Here is a 17,889-nt window from a genome sequence, read left to right on the forward strand (position 1 = left end):
GGTATTAAATCCCTGACTGAAAAAGCCGGTACCGCTTCCAAGCTAGCAGTGAATCCTACTCTAGCTCATGTGCCAGAAACACTGTCTTCTACTCGACCCATTGGTATTGTGTCATCCTGCAATAGCTAATTGAATGGCTGGTAAAAGGCATTTTTCCAACAAATGCTAGTCTGGATCCATGCTTCAAAAACATAGAGTCCGACTTTAGTTGTAAGGATGATCTGTAGAAAAGTACAAGTCTGAGATCTTCCTCTAAAAGGGCGAAAGAAATTTTAGGAAAACTAGAGATTGTTCCCATGTATCTCTTTCAACTTTGCAGTCATTTTCCAGCCACAAATGCCCTGATAATGATGAAATTATACCTGATAAAATTGATTAGTCTGATATACACTTTAAAGTTTTGCCAGAGCTGGTGTATCAGTTATGAATGTGATATAGAGCCCTGACGAATACGCACTTGTGCTGACACAAAAAACCGTTACTCCACTCCAAGAGTTCTCATGAGCTACACCACAAAAATAAGTCTTTGGCACCCTCTGAACATGCTGGAGATTCATCCCTGCTTTGAGAGCCTCCCATAATAACTACAAGAGCAACATCTTTCTAGTGTAGGCATGGGCTTTGTTCTGTAAACAGTACTTTATTTAAGTCAATTGATAAATAACAAATTCTTGCCAAAAGTCTCAGTCTTTCCTTTTCTTCCTTGCAACATGGAGAAACATTGATTCCAGAATGACATTGTAAATTAGACAACCTGCCTGGAGGAAGCAATGGCTTATTTTACTAATTTTCTTCCTTGCCTTTTAACAGATATTTCAACTGTTCTTCTCTAATTTCAAGCCTGTATTTTTGTATGTATTAAAATCCCTGGTTACTTTCTCTTTGCCTTTCAATTCTGCTTATAGGCAGCTGCTGAGATGTGATGTACCTGACTAGCACTCTGAAATTGGTTACCAAATATCTCCTTTTAGGCTAAAGTACATCAGGTAAGATACAATTGAATCCACTGTAGATTCAATTCAAAGCCACTGTAGGCTTTAAATTAATACCTACCGATTGAACTAAAGAGTCTATTCCCTCAGCAACTTTCAGAGAAATCATTTTAGACTTGGATTTAGCAAACTTCTACTTACAAGCTTAGTCCAAACTGAAGTGACTGCAATGATTACCTGCAGGAATAACTCCTTGCAGATACAGGCATTTATAGGCATTTGGCAGTTGCATCTATCAATAAACTTAGTTTTCAGTTTCTTATTTATTTTGATACTTATGAATTAAGCAACAATTTCATCCAGTTATCTGATTCTTTCCTAAAGTGCCTTGAAGAGAAGATTCACTAATACCCAAAATCCCTGTTGATAGATGGTAATAAAGCAATTGCATGAGCCAACTGACTGACTTTGCATATAAGAATCGTACACTGGTACATTTTGAAGATGAATAGTATCTACCATATGCTAGAGAATCAGCATTTGATTTGATTGCCATGTCTTGATACATGCAAAAGCAATCTAATTTTATAGGAGTATTTGGAGAGGACATTTCAGACAACGGCTAAACTTGATGACCAGATACCACAAGGTATTTAAAAATCTTCAAGATAATGAAAAACATCTTTTGTCAGATATGGTTAGTATCTGAGTTTATAGACAATAAAAGATCTATTCACTCAGGCTGAATGTACTGCAAACAGATACAGCAATTCTCTCAAGCATCACTTGCTATCCCAGGAAGCATTCGGAGAACAAGTTGACAACTCTAACAAGAAATAAAACATCCAGTCTGAGCAATCTGTGAGCTGCAGTTACATACAGCTCTGTTGTTGTGCTGCCAAGGACGGTTCCTCTTTAGGAAGACACTTTGCCTCCAGGTGTGCCTAATCCAAAGCATGCTTTTGGGTATCTCTCACCTGAGTTTTCAGCATGTCCTTAGAGGAATGTAAATAAGCACGACTCCTCAAACATCAAAGAGCCCTTTCTTTTCCCTAAGGATTTGTGAAAAGGAGCTTCTTATTCTAATAAGACAGGAGTTTAAACTGTGCATGTAAGTACCTAAAATATATAAACAAAAAAACCCTGTGCTGGCTTTGTGGAGCCAAGCCCGTGTCCCAGGTGATCTGGGACTGAAACCATTTCTTACTCTTCTGTTTTAACAGAGGCAAAAAGAGAAAACTTATCTTGCCATCCTGCCTTAAGTGCTCTAAGCTCTTCATATTAAAGATGATTTAAAAACATTCAGCTCTTTGGTTCATCTTCAACAACTCTGAAACAACTCAGAAGTCCAAGTCCTATTTTCAAATGTGAACACAGGAGCATAATATGATCTTACAGATGTTTTGAATGTTGTCTAGGAACCCAAAGAAATAAAGAGCAGCGTACTAAATTTTTCAGAAATGACTAGATACCTTTGTAATTCTGTGCCATGTGCACATTTTACTGCCCAAAGGTAACTTTTGCTGGGAATTGGTGTACAATTAGTAGGTGTCACAACAGAGATGACATTTTTCATCTTCAGGTACCTAAATAGCTATGAAAACATAGCCAACATTATATTTAAAAATTTGGCTCTGGGCACCTCATCTTTCCAGAAGCTGACTCTATTTCTGGACGCTGAAAAAGAAAGCCCATCACCTGATTTCCAAATCAACAATCACATCACTACTTTGGAAAACAGCCTAATGATTCTATGTCAGTATCCATTAGGACCAAGCAAACTAGTTTATATTTCATCTGAATCAACACAAATCTTTATCATGAACTCAGTCTGAACACAATTAAGCTGGAATTAACTTGATTAACTGGTTATCACCATTCTCTTATTCTTGTTACAGACAAAAAAGGAAAGGAGAACAACTTGTTCATGTTCACTTTGATTTAAAAGTTGTTTTTGATTAGGGACTGTCTCCTTTAGCATGCTTCTGGATTCCAGTACAATAAGAGATCACAATTTGGTCTGGGTAATATAAATGCTAACGAACAACCTTGCAACTGAGAATTAATCAAGTTGCTTTTCAGTATAAAGTTAAGAATAAATATATGGCACGAACCAGAACATACTGAGTATCAGTTTAGAATCTGTATGGCAGTATTCTAAAATGTGAGCATATTATAATTAGTTAAAATAAAATACTAAATTGAATTTGCTGAAACTAACAAATTCATAAGCCTTCTGCTGTATTTTCTGCTTTGGCAACAAAGAGCTCAACCATGAAATGTTGTTTCCCACAATATTTTTGTTTGCAAGTTGGGATTTTACAGTCTGGAAGGGTGGATAAATACATGATAAAAAACTGGCTGGAGAGCAGCTCTATGGAAAAGGCCCTGGGGTCTTGGCAGGCAGCAAGCTGAGCGTGAGCCAGCAGTGTGCCCTGGCAGCAAAGAGAGCTGGCAGCATCCTGGGACATATCAATAAAAGCATGGCCTGTAGATGGAGGGGAGGGATTATCCCCCTCTATTCAGTGCTTGTTAGACCACATCTGCAATATTGACTCTAGTTTCAGAATCTTCCCAGCACAAGAAAGACATTGATAAAAAGGAACAAGACCAGGGGAAGGCCACCAAGCCGGTCAGGGTCTGAGCTGAGGCTGCAGGACTTGTTCAGCCTGAAGACATGAAAGGACCACGCACAAGACCTCATGGCGGGATAACAAGAAGATGGAGCTCGGATCTTCACATTGTGTATGTGAGGATGACAAGAGACAACAGGCATAAACTGAAACCAGAAAGGATCATCTAGGTATAAGGAGAACTGTCTCCTCCATGGAGACAGTACAGCAGTGAAACAGCCTATAGAGGCTGCACAGGCTCTGTCCTTGGAGGTTTTCAAGACCAGATTGGAGTCAGGTTTTCAAGTTTCAGGTTTTCTAGTCCTGAGAAACCTTGTCTGACCTCAAGGCTGGTCCTGCTTGAGCAGGGGGTTGGAGAAAGTACATCCAAAGGGCCCTTTCAAGAGAGTTATCCTGATTTATCCTTTGTTTAACTATATTTCACCAGTAGGCGATGAAGTTTGTTGTGAGAGACATCCTTACAATTTATCAATCTGTGATGAAACATACTATTAATGTCAAAATATGTTGAAAAGACTCCAATGCTAATGCTTCGCTAAAATAACTTGCTTTAACAAAGAAAATATATATTACCTTAAACCCACATTGGATTGGACAGAAAAGGGACAACTGAAAGTTTTAGCATGATGGTCAGCAGCAGTAATCGCTTAGCTGGCACTACATACATCTTTATTTCTGTCAGGGAAATATCTTGATTTGAATAAAGGTAATTCTACTACAGAACTTAAGAAAAGACAGCAAAACAGAAAAAAAAAAAATCAAAATCCAATTGCTGACCACAGGAATATAAGGTACTGAGGCACTGCTTGTTTTCTCTAAAGCGAATACCGACATTTGAATAGCTGTTGAGGAAATATTTAAAGCTGTTTCCACAATTAACACAATCATTAAAGAATCTAGAAAAATATCACAGCTACAAAAGCATTAAAGTGCATGATATTTACCAATGCAATGTAAAAATAATGGCTTATCCTTGTTATTGGCCTAAAATAATTCAGTTACATTAGAAAAATATCACAGCTACAAAAGCATTAAAGTGCATGATATTTACCAATGCAATGTAAAAATAATGGCTTATCCTTGTTATTGGCCTAAAATAATTCAGTTACTCCTCTCTAAGTATTTTAGAGATCAAAATAAATGAGACTATATTAAAGAAATGAACAAAATTAAATGCCTTTGTAAGATAACAACAATGCATTTTGATTCAAAAAGCTCTTCCAAAGGAGTATAAAAATAGATCCATACTGATGGCCCATACTAATGCAGGTAGAATAAGAAAACAGAAACTGGCTAAATATTTAAGAATTCGATGCATGAGAGGTTCTGTTAGTTCTCAGATACTTCAGATTTACTTTATTATTATGCAATGATTTCATGGAATTTGTTTTAGCCTTCCAGAAAGCACCTGTTTTCCTGTTCAGGCATGGGACCTGAATGTTTGTGACCTCCTTTGATGCTATACAGCCTTCTTGACTGCCAGCTCCCCCTCAGAGCACATTCACACCGCCTGGCCCTACCCTTCTCTTTTTAAGGCTGAAGTACAGAAAATCATGAGGAGTTTTAGGGGCCATCCTGCTTCCGGTGCATTTAGCATTTATTAAGTGGACTTTCAGAGGAAAGCTGCAGTCCCAGGACCTACTCTTTCCTCCAAAACCTAAAGAAAATAGTCACGGCACCTTAAGATTAATGAGACTTTGGCTTCATACAGTGCCACGTGTATTTTAAAGTGTACGTGTTCATATCCACATGCATACAGTGAATATGGTGTGTGACATTGAAAAAAGTGAAGTAATTTATTCAGAAGAACAACTACGGTAGTGTGCGGTTAATAAGCCACTAAAAATCAAATACCAAAAAATCATGACATCAGCTATTTACTGCATTTAGAAAAAAAATAAAGAAAACCCAACAACTAAACATCAGCAGGAATCTTAGCATGAAATGTCAGCTTTTGGTATCTATTGGCATCACAAACCTTTTTTCTAGTAATGAAATAAATGGAATAAAAATGTATCTATTAGCATCTGTTAGTGTTGGGCAGACGTCCATGCATATTCTGGCAGCGTTTCTGTAACTGCTTTTTTAGTGTGACCAATTGAAGTATGAGTGCTCACCTGACATTTTTATTTAGAAAGCAAACACTCAGCTAAAACAAGTTTTATAACTGTTGCAACATCAATAGTAAAAACAAAATTACCTAGCTAGGAACTGGTACTTCATACTAAGGTCTCACAAAAACACTAATTAGATTGTTCTACTAAAACTAGATACAACACTCACAAAAAGGAACAATTAATAATTCGTTTTGGCCAGTTTGTTCAAGAATATTGGCTAGAGATATTGTAAAGCAGCCAGCAGACTAGCAACTGTGCCAATTAACTTGTATTTCTCTCCAGTTTAGGTGGAAACTGATACCCTGTAGCCAGTCAAATTCAGTTTTTTAGTGTTAGCTCTAGGTTTGAAATAAGTTATGTATGGATGAATCTTTAATGACTTTATGAAAACAGAGCATCCGGTGGGTACTGCTCATAGAAAGAGTTGATTTCTCTGGATCTAGAACAGGTTTGTAAAATCTAGTGGAGATTTTCTTTTTTTTTTTTTTTTTTCCCTTTTTTGATTAGAGTAGCAGTTAAATTAAATGGCTTTAAAAGAGCTCTACCTAGCGTGCTAAGCAGTTGGTCTTTTATGTGTCTTGTTTAATGACAGTGAACCTGTCGCTACTGGATTTTCAATGTCCTCCTGCTGCGAGTTCTCACAGACGGTCCTGACCTGCCTTGTCATCACTCCATCACCTCCTGTTCTGCAGCTCATCTCACCATGGGGCAGAGCACCAAGTGTCCTCTGCTGTCTGACACTGACAATTAGAGTCTGTGAGAGGAAATACCCTGCCGTTAAGGTCCCTTTAATCGTCTGTGTATTTGTCTTCCTTGTGAATCAAAGGCAACCAGGGAAATTAACACCAGAGAATATTGAGCCTGTACTTTATTAAATGGTATCTTTACCAGAAATCTAGAGGAAAAAAAAGAGACTTGTTCACTGTTAGGCCCATATTGTGATACTAACAGCAGGGAGCTTTCAAACACTTTACATTGGCCAGAGACCCAATGAGACTGCTTTCTCTGACTGTGCTTAATACTTTACCCTCTTGTTTGCTTGCTAATCACCAAAACGTAGATGAGGAATGGACTATCAAATCTGTTCTACTCCATGTCAAAGACTGGCACTTCTGTTTGTGCTAAAGTAAATCTCTCTAACGTATTTGTTAGAGAGTACCAAGATTTACCCAAAGCAGTTGTGCACTTTTTCCATGGTATGTCTTTAAAGCGAGAAGGAATATTTTGGTAGAATCATGAAAGCTCTTAAAAGCATGTTCACTTGCTATTCTGCTAGTGAAATTTTACTGCTGCAGATGCATCACTTGTTTTTTTTATATCGTCACATGTTCTGTGTTTTTTAATTGTTCCAATTTTGTACTTAATAAGTAAAATGTAGTATTCAATGACTTAAACTTTATTTTATTTTTAGAGCAGCAACTTTCCTAAGTGTGTGCTCAAGCAAAATACCACAGGGCAGTTGTTTTATGCACAGGAAAAAATTATTTTTTATAATGCTGAACATTATGAACCAATGGTGTTAATATTTATTTAGGGCTAGACTAAACCTTCTGCCCTGTTTATGTGATAGCACATAGTTTCATCACCCGAAGAGAAATAAGCCGTGCTAAGACCCTGACCAGATGTGGATATTCACTCTACCTCTCCCGCTGGCTTTGTTGTAGTAATGTTTCTAAGTTCACTATTACCTACAAATATTTGAGGATAGATTGTGAAATCATGAAGTAGGTCCACAAAGAGACTTAGGCAATACTTCTAATATTGACTTATAGTCATTTCACCTTTGTTTTAAAGGTGTAATGTTGATCTTGATTTTGATCTTGTTTGCTCCAGAAACTGAAGTTAGCCCTGAATTAGGAACCTCACCATGGATTCACCACATTGAATATTCGTATCTATGTTAGGAGCCATCTTGACTCTTCAGTTAGTGGAGAGTTAACCAATACCATTCATGAAGTCTCATGTGTGATTCACATTGCTAAATCAAATGCTGACATATATGGCCAGGTGAACTATAGAAAGGTTCATAAGTTGATTATTTTTAGACTATAAACGAAGCCAACACCACTCTGACACAGACACCTTCACTACTGACAAGTAAGATGGACCCTCCATCCTTCAAATTTCTTCATAGTTCATAGACAGAATTTGAGAATAAAAATCACAGTAGTCATCAAGGTAGCTAGAGGCCTGGGAATAAATTACTCAAAAGAAAGACAGATAGATCTAAAAACCAGTCTTTTGCTGGCCTATATTCCTGATTTAGGTGCCGATAGTCCCAGTCCTTAATCATCTCTTGGCTTAAGCCATCATTTTCCCTGACTGTGCATGTTGCTTGATCTTGACTTCTACCTCAAGAAAGCTCTTTTGAAAGATTTCTCTTTTTCACCATTGCCAGAAATGTCAACAATATTGAGATGTCTTAAAAATGCATTTCTCGGAAATAGCTGATGTCACAGTACATCATTTGCAATGCTCTAATTCACACAACTTGAAACAATAGTGTACACAGTTAGGCATGATTGATGTTCTACGCAATACACTGATCATTTATAGATTTTTGCCAAAAGGAATCTCCACAATTGCCGGTTTTACTGCACTTTCCACTGTAAAAAATGGTTATGAAACTCTTGAGTTATTAATTGACAAAAGTAGCAATGTTTTCAGATATGTTTGGCTTTGCACTAAATCTAAAAATAGTATTTTTAAGTACTCCATCTGAAAATTTGTATTTGATGTAGTCAAAATACACCGTGTGTTGGAAAATACATAAAAGTGAGAAAATATTTAATGTCAAGGATTAACAACTCTTTACCTACTGTGGTATCATCATCCTCAGTAGTAAAATAAACAGCTACTTTTTTGTTCTGTAATATTTTGTAATATATTTTAGCCTGTTTGTAATGATATACACTGTAAAGAGTTATATTATTGTTATTTCCAAATAAATATCAAAATTGGTATTTGTTTTTTAATCTTACAGCCGACATACAAATTTGCTATAATTTTGTGAAGGCTTTCACACCTTACTTATGGCTTTGTCATTCTTCTGGTCAACAGTAAGCAGCAATGATCAAACAAAGGTTAGTTAAATTGCAAAACATGAGACCTGAATGTCTGAATCAAGATCCAATGGCATTTGAAAAAAATTGCACTAACTACCCCTAGAACCAAGTGACTTCAGTTGATAGACCTGATTTAAATAATCGACTCCCTAACACACGCTAAATATTTCCAAAAAAACATCATAACCTCATGAGCTCCTGAGCTGCAAAGAGTTAAACAAAAGCCACATTTCCATTCCCAGTCTAGCTTGTGCTTATGGACAGGGAAATGTCAGTAAACTAACTCCACATGGCATGAATTCCACCTAATATTTGTAATATTAAATATAATGCTGTCCACAAAAAAAAAACCACACACAACAAACATAACATTGAAGTCTGAGCTGGAAGAAGGAAGAAAGACATATTTATATCCATATGTACAGGTTATAAAATGTATGCCAAAAATAAATGTATTTCATACCATCATCAATACTGACATGATAGGCAGTTTTGACACTGAGGAAGTAAGCAAAGAGCTTTGAGTTTTATTTTTGATTTTACAAGCTGTTACCTATGGCAAACACTTCTTGCAGCTCTATTCCTCTAGTATAAAACTGGGGTCTCTATGCCCTGATTTTTTTAATGACTTTCAGATAGCTTTTAGTCTTGGATGGTACATAATTGCTAAAGATGTACAAAAACCTAGAAGGTTGCATGGTTCCTTGACAAAGAACTTGAAATCAGCTGCAAATAGTAGGGCCAGTTATAATCAGTTTGGATGTTTGGACATAATTCAAATAATGTGGCCAAATATAAGCTGCCTCAGAAAAAGAAATACCAAATAATACCACTTGTGAAATCTATAAAGAAAATGCTTATAAAATGTGAGTCATGGTTTGGTAATTATTTGTGAACTTCAACAGCTAAAATAACAACATCCTGACCAGACAGCTCCATAGCTTTTACAGTACTGATTAGCGCTGTTGCTTTTCTCTCAAAAACTGTTTTTAACCTGTTCATCTCCCTTAATAAGCAAAAGAAAATAAATAATCTGAACCAGGATAACACAAGAAAATATCACCAACAAAAATCAGACATAAATCAGAATGCCAGGTGGCATTTGGATATTTTGAGGTATTTTTCAAGCTATATTTGAAGTACAGTAACATATTACCAATTAAAATAAATGACTAAGAAGCCAACAGATTCTAGAGATCTATAATGCTGTTTATCACAACAATACACCCATTTAACAGTGTTTAGCAGACAATCGCTAATAGATTTCATATACTAACACCAAAGCACATATAATGTTCAGAGAACATATATAACAGAAAAGAATAGAAAACAACCACTCAATATTCTGAAAATACTTAGACAAAATAAAAATTATTATCTCCAGCAAAATACTCTGGATTACTATCTGTCTTTTAAGCACAGCAGGAAATTTCAGTTATGTTCACCCTAAGTCATCACATTCCACTGACTTCAACAAACTCATTGGCATCCTGGTTTGTTAATTGAGACATCAAACAAATCAAAATAGATTTTAACACCATGTAACAAGTTCGTATCTAGAGGAAGACTGACATGTTCTGGGCATCTGTCATTCAACTAGGTACTTTGTAGGATAGTTTCAAACATCTTTATTAGTATCACAGAAAGCTGAACTGCTTCTCAAAAAGAGAAAATATCCTATTCAGGAAACAATGAATAACCTTTACAGAGGCATTTGTCAGGTCTGTAACCCTACACACTTGAAACCCCACAGCTGAAGCTTGTCTTTTGTCACTTAGTTAAGTAAGACTGTATTCCACAAAACAAATACAAGGAAATGAGAAAACAAGTAAATATTTACTCACCAGCCTTCTCTTTCTCTGAAATAACTGGCATAGCCTGAAAGAAAAAAATAAAGGATACCACTATTAAAAAAAATAAGAATATTAGGGAAACATTATAAAACCTTAAGGTAGATTATATGAGTATCCTGAAGGTCTGGAAAGAACGGAGTTAAGCACTCTGGAGAGAAACATACAGTTCCCATTTCAGTGGCTTATAATCTACTATGAAACCAATTAATGTTAAAAAAAAAAAAAAAAAGGACTATGAGAGAAGGGAGGAGATGGAGTTAATTAGATATTCCAATGATTGCATTTTGAAATAATCATCCTAGAATACATGCCCACAAAATTCCACTGGGAAATTACTAAATTCTGAAGGAATAAAGACAAAAACTGAGTGGCTGAAGATGAGACTAAACCGACAAATCTTCCTTCTGCAGAACTTAAGTAGAGTTCTGCCATCGACACCATCTAGTTATGACTTGGGCTCAAATGCATGTTGTCCTATAACATACCAATTTCTTTTTATATAATTTTTTAGAGACAAGTAATAGAAGTGTTTTCATATGGGCTGTAATTGTTTTTGGGCTTGAATTTTTTTTTTTTTAAATGGATGTAAAAATCTTTCATATTATGCTTTTCTTTCAGACTAATGCAGCACAACTTTCTGAGTGTATTTTTCCTAAAATAAGTAGGTTATAATTGAACAAATAGTAAAAGGAAATTAATATGGCACACATATAAACAGAATTAAATGATGTGCAGATATGATAAAGGTAAGAAAGGCTGGAGGAGAAGTCAGATTGGATATGCAATGTATACAGAGGTGTCATGTAAGTTAAGGTATCATTTTTGCATCCCTTTTAGTCCCATCAGTCTACCCTTTGTTCAGCAGATTTTCCTGCTGCAGATTTCACAGAAAAAAAAGGGGAATGAGGGAGGGAAATCACAGAACAGTTTCAGACTTCACAGAGTTTCTGAAGCAGACTTTGAAAAATTCATTTCAGGATTTGATTTTTCATGCTGTATAAAATAGTATTTTTTAGCATTTCCTGAATGATATTTTGTACAAAATTTCAAATAATATGTATTGTCTAAGACATGTTCTAAGCAATACCTTACGGATTGGTAATAGCCATAGGAGTCCTTTTGTAATTCTTTCTGTTCTACCTGTACTCTGACTAGTTAAATATCTGTTGCTTGAGTTTGACATTCAAAAATGTCATACCATCAGGCTAATATTATTCAAAACAGCAGGCCCTTGCTTGAAAAGCATTTTCCTCACTTTGTACAAACATATTATTTGTTTGGAAGGAACATCCTTTTGTTCCAGTAATGCAATGAAGTTAATGCAATTAACTTCCATAGACTGAAGGAAGTTAACGTGCCAAGGAAACAAAATCACAGAATGAATCAAGGTATCAGTTGCAAAGAAAGAAAAAGCGTATCATGTACAGATTTTTTAAAAATAATTTTAAACATAGAAGTTTGAAAAACAGTATATAATCTTCTTCTCTCTCCCAGACCTAAGTGTTTACACTGGCTAAGAAAGATAAGAAAAGAAAGAAAACCTCAGATTCACTATTATCATTTGTCCAAGAATGAAATTTTGAAAGACAAAACTTTGTAAAGAAGAGAGAGTGAGAAACAAGCAAACAAACAGGAAAAGAAAACCAAACAGAAGAAGACAAAAGAATGAGGGAACACTAATGTAAATCAAATGGAACAGTTGGACAGAAAAAGGAAAGAGGGAGGTAGGTTATTATCACATTTAATGTTAGGCTTTGCCAGCTATAAAAAACCCAAGGAAGGCATGATGGCTTCCTTTAAGAAAAGCTTAGAAGATGACACTGAGCTGACTGGAGATGTGGCAACAAACTGTCAGTATCATCATAAGCAGCGTCATGGGAAAGAGACAACAGTTTGGTGGGGACAGCCTTTGTAAGGTCTCAAATGCAAGGCCAAGATGAACAGTGAACAGCTGTGATTCAGTGATCTGGGGGGAAGCAGTTACAGGGCTCAATGGGGATATAACAGAGTGAAAAGTACAGAAGATAATTTCTCTGGTGGCTTTATGGCAGACTTAAATGGATTTTAATCATATTCTTTATAACTGCAATGTGAGTCACTGGTAGTGCCTTTGGCCTGAATGAACACTTCTGAATCAGCTCCCTTCATTATTCATAGCAGCGCACAGATTTTTTTTTTTTCATACCAGATTTTAAATCATTGTTAATCTTGCCATTTGTCACTTTAAGTTATTTCCTGGAAATATACAATATTTCTAATTCATGATCACTAAAACGTGTTGATTTAGAACCAAACATTTTTTTAGAAAAGCTGTTAGATGCTAGCCCTAAAGGTTGTTTAGCAGGTTTAGCCCAGGTAAAAAGCTGTAGCTGGAAATACAAAGAACCATAATGCCTCACGGCAGATGTGTAAGTCACAAAGTTAGTACTTCTGTTGACTACAATGAAGAAGCACTAAAAGTTCCAGACAATGTAGAGTGAGATTTGGAGATAAAATTACTTCCTATGTTCCTGCAACAATCTTGCAGCAATTCATTAAGATTGCTGCTAGAGAGACCAATGTAGGTAATACAATCTACCGAAACTCAGAATTCTAAAATCGTCAGGCGCATGGAAAAAAAAATTGCTACTAAAGTATTCAGATAAAGAAATACATTCAAAATGATAGCTCCACAAATTATACAAGGTTTCCTAGAATAATTAGGAGAAGGACTTCATACAGCAGTGACTACCTGTCACCATAATTTTTCACTTCCCCAGGTACTCCATAGTGCATTGGGTAAATACAGACTTTTTTTTTTTTTTAATTGCTTCACTTTTCTTCCTGATATCAGACTTAGCCCACTTCTTCAGCAAAACATGGTACCATTTCCTTCATGTACTTTTAAAATTAGAAGAATTAATTTTCTCTGATTTGGCCTTATTGATTAACTGCACAAGAAAAAAGTACAATATTTTCCAGGAACAAAATATTTTCTCAAATTCATGTGAATCCAAGTAAAAAAAGAAAAAAGAAACTATCTCTAAAAAAGCCCTTACAGTAGCATCAAAGTAATGAAAGTAAAATCTTTATAATAGAATACAAAATATATTTTTCCAAATAATATCAATATCCTTCTCATTATAAAGACTGCAACATATTTGACTCAGAACATGATACTGTGGCATATTTAAAAATTCTGAATCCATTATAACAGTTATGAAAAGATAATGTATAAAACAAATAGGTCTTACTCATTAATTCATTACAATTTAAAGAAAGAGAACTTGTATATATATCTCTCTCTCATATTTTTAGTCAATAGTTTAGATTTGCTTAGTTTACAGAAAAATTGTAAATCTCCCTATTTCATTAAAACATATAGTAAATGTAAAGTCCCTGATTAAAAAAACATAACTAAACCAAAAAACACCCCCAAAAACTACCCTCTTGATCCACAAAGCACAAAGACGTCTTGGATGATACTTTCAAATATGTCTGCTTCCTAAATAGGGTGTAATTCTGCTGAATCAAGATGTAAAATGAGCTAAAAATTCTGTCAGAATGCTCTATTGCTGCCTAAAAGCCCAGAAAAAATATCCTAAATGAAGGTAATTTTTCTTGAAAATTTAAGATAAAGTAAACCATGAGCGAATCTTCAACACGATCTCAGCCTACTATTGGTTTAGTTTTTTGTTAATACAGCTACACATACTGCTTACATGCTGCCCAGTGGGAAAACATGATTGTTACTTATGAGAAATGCTCTCATCTCCAGTACAGTTTTGAATTCACTGGAGACCTCCTTCCAACGAGTTCCATATGTTCCAAACGAATTGCATTCCCAGGAAGTGATTTAACATTTCTGGCAATGGAGCAATTAAACCGGATTTTCCTGCTTGGCCAGATGGGTTCACTGTAACTTCACATTATTTCTCACTCTCCTCACAGAACTAAACAACTGGACTAACAATTTCCACATGATTGGGTCACTTGTATTATAAAAAAAAAAAAAAGCAGCACACACCCTTTTTGCAACCCCTTCACAGATTTCGACAAACACCTCCCCTCAAATTTGGGCTCATCACTATATTTTTAGTAGTATGTGGTCTTAGTCACAGAAAACAAAACCCCAAAAACCCAAAGGAGATCCCCCTAGACAGGTAACCTAGCCTGGCTTGCCTATCAGATCATTGTTAAAATATACTCGGGATTTTCTTTTAAATTAGAGAATGTGATTTTTAACCTATGAAAATCTTACTTGAAATGTCATATTGAAAATCTTTGTCTGCATCCTTAATGTATTGCAACTGATTCCCTGTAAAAGTATTATCTACGCAAATATGACTGTAAAGTGCATGTAAAATACTGTATTGGACATTTTTCTTTAAAGTTGCAGTTGCTTTGCTCAGATAGAAATGATTGACAGTAACACTGGGTTAAATAATGAATTTCATTAGAAGTTAGGTGGATAAGCTGTCATCTAACAAGTAAAAACATGGTGGAAAATTCTGATAAATCAAAACTTAATATAAAATTTTTGCGCAAAAAAAACTTTGTTTGACCAAAGTGAAAATACTTACTTTTTTTCTAAGCTTTTAAGAATATTTTAACAGGAAAGAGAAGTAAATATGTAAAATATCCCATAATTTCAAATGGCAACCACTCATTTTGTGCATGTGCAGTTCTTCTCTACGAAAAGAGGAAAGAAAGAATCTCTCCCGAATCCCCAAATTAGCTTCCTTCCATTACAGAGTCAAAATTCACATATTTCATTCTCAGAGCTGGGCTAAAAAATTAGAACCGTAGCTTTCCTAATTAGAAGTGGTAGAATCAGTAGATGTGTGCAGTGTCTCGGTGCTGAAAGGAGGAGGCACTATCTGCAAAGAAGCCAGAGTCCATTTGGGAGCGGCGGTGAGAGGATGCTGAGCTGAAAGACTGCCATTGGAAAATAGCTGAGGCACATCCAGTCTGACCTGAGCATAGCTTGGGTCTCTCTTAACTCTAGTGCAAAGCTACATATTTTTAATACTGCTTCCAAACCTGCAGACAAAGCCATTATAAATAAAATAAAACTTGCTATCTTTTTGTTTCCTTGCACTCACAAAACTTGAACAGCTCTATCACAGAATGGTAGGTGTTGGAAGGGACCTTTGGAGATAATCTCATCCAACCCCCCCTGCCAAAGCAGGGTCACCTAGAGCAGTTTGGACAGGAACATACCCAGGTGAGTTTTGGATAGTTCCAGAGGAGACTCCACAACCTCTCTGGGCAGCCTGTTCCAGTGCTCTGGCACCCTCAAAGTAAAGAAGTTTTTCCTAATGTTGGAATAGAATTTCCTGTGTTCCAGTTTGTGCCCATTGCCACGTGTCCTGTCACAGGGCACCACTGAGAAGAATCTAGCGCCGTTTTCTTGACACCCACCCTTCAGGTATTAATAAGCATTGATGAGATCCCCTCTCAGTCTCCTCCAGGCTAAACAGACCCAAGTCTCTCAGCCTTTCCTTGTACACAACTGACTCCTCTGCAAAGGGCTACAACAGATGGCAAAGGTTTGTAGCAAAGGCTGCCCAGGGAGGTTGTGGAGTCCCCTTCTTTGGAGATTTTCAAGACCCGCCTGGATGCCGTCCTGAGTAGCATTCTCTAAGCAATCCTGCTTCAGCAGGGGAGTTGGACTAGATGATCTTTATGGTCCCTTCCAACTCTAAAAAAATTCAGTGAAATTCAGTGAAAGTTACTCTAGAGGAGCATATAATATACAGTTTCTGAAATAAGGATCTAGTGACATCTATTTAGTTTTGTAGTATCTGATAAACCAATTGGAGTGAGTCTATGTTTCAATTTTGCAAACAAGATATACATTCCCCCCAGAATAATACTTCTGGGAAGTTTTGTTTTGGTTTGTATTTGTGGTTTTGGTTTTTTTTTTTTTTTTTAATTTTATTACAGAAATAAAGTACATTTGGCATTATTTGAATCACATTTTCAATGCTGCCCTACAACCATGATGGATATTCGATAAAGCCCTTCCATCACAGAAGGCTGTTAGCTACTCAGCCTTTTTGCAGATACGTATTTGAATAGACACACTGGGAAATTCCCTTGCTCATGGTCTAGTACATCTTGATTTGCAAGCATTTCTACAATTTTGTCTGTGGAGATAATATCTCTTACTGTCCAGGGTGAAGGAGAAGCTCCAGGACAAACATTAGCGTTCTGGGATTTGACTAGAAAGGGAAAATCCACCCTTCATAATAATTATGAGCAGGTGACTCACAATTGCTGAGCACAAGCTGTTATAAACCCCCTATCTTATTTTTGGAAGTGGTTTTATGGTCATCACTTTTTATTCCTGCATTACAAAATTCTGTTCTAAATTCTCAACTTAATGGATACTTCTTTTATGCAAAACAGCGTAAGTAAGAATTGTGTTTTTCACTGAAATGGTTTGCTATAAGACCAAATCCATGTTCCCATTCTAAAAAACTGGAAGCTTTATATTGCATTAGGAGCAGAAAAGAGACCAACCTCCAAAGCTTGCAAACATAACAATGAATGTTAAATTTAGTTTTTAAATAGGATCATTGATTTTTTTAAGACAAGAAAAAAATACGTAGATAGAAATATGTCTGTCATCTTCTTTCTACTTCTTTTATAGTCAATCAAAACACACAAAAATCTAAAATCCTCTAAAGAAGAGCAATCTACTGAGCTTCTGACAACAAGGGAAGGAGATAATATCAACACAATATACAATTACCGAGGAAGGACTAATGAACCGAATAACAGAGAACTCTATTCCACTAAACAAGAGCAATCTTGTACCTGAAAACTGAGTCAACAACACTCAAACAAAAAACAAATTTTAAGCATCACGTAATTTCTCAAACAGTGTCTGTTCATCTGGAATCTTTAAATAGAAATTTTATTTTATTTAGAAGGTATGCTTCAGTTTTCTTAATTTGGATAAGTAGTAGTTAAAATTAACTGGGTTATTTTACAGAAAAAAATAATCCACTGTCATTCAGATGGTTTGACATTAGGGAAACACTGCAGTCTATAACAAAAAAATTTCCTCAGTTATATCCCCATTACAACACAATATTGAATAAATACCTCTATAAGAAAACTTTCATTTTTTCAAACCAAAGCCTTTCATATTAATGAATCAGATGAAGAGAATAAGCATGTAGAAAACTCTTTTGGAAATAGTAATTAATTTAAAGTAGCATAGCCTTTTGGTATTTGCGTTGAACTAAAATCATAGCAATGATGGAGCAGAAAAACCAAGAATCACTAGTTTATAATTC

At 35.8% G+C, this 17,889-nt stretch overlaps 1 protein-coding gene across 1 annotated transcript in view; it reads right to left on the reverse strand.

Annotated features, from left to right (window-relative positions):
* Positions 1-17,889, reverse strand: part of DLC1 (DLC1 Rho GTPase activating protein) — a 218,709-nt gene that overhangs the window by 123,423 nt on the left and 77,397 nt on the right. The window contains exon 5 of the mRNA XM_074154818.1: positions 10,592-10,625. Coding sequence (XP_074010919.1) covers positions 10,592-10,625 — 34 coding nt within the window. The remainder of the gene's footprint in view (positions 1-10,591; positions 10,626-17,889) is intronic.

The sequence above is a fragment of the Numenius arquata genome, chromosome 10 (genome assembly GCF_964106895.1).
Source record: "Numenius arquata chromosome 10, bNumArq3.hap1.1, whole genome shotgun sequence".
Taxonomy (NCBI): domain Eukaryota; kingdom Metazoa; phylum Chordata; class Aves; order Charadriiformes; family Scolopacidae; genus Numenius; species Numenius arquata.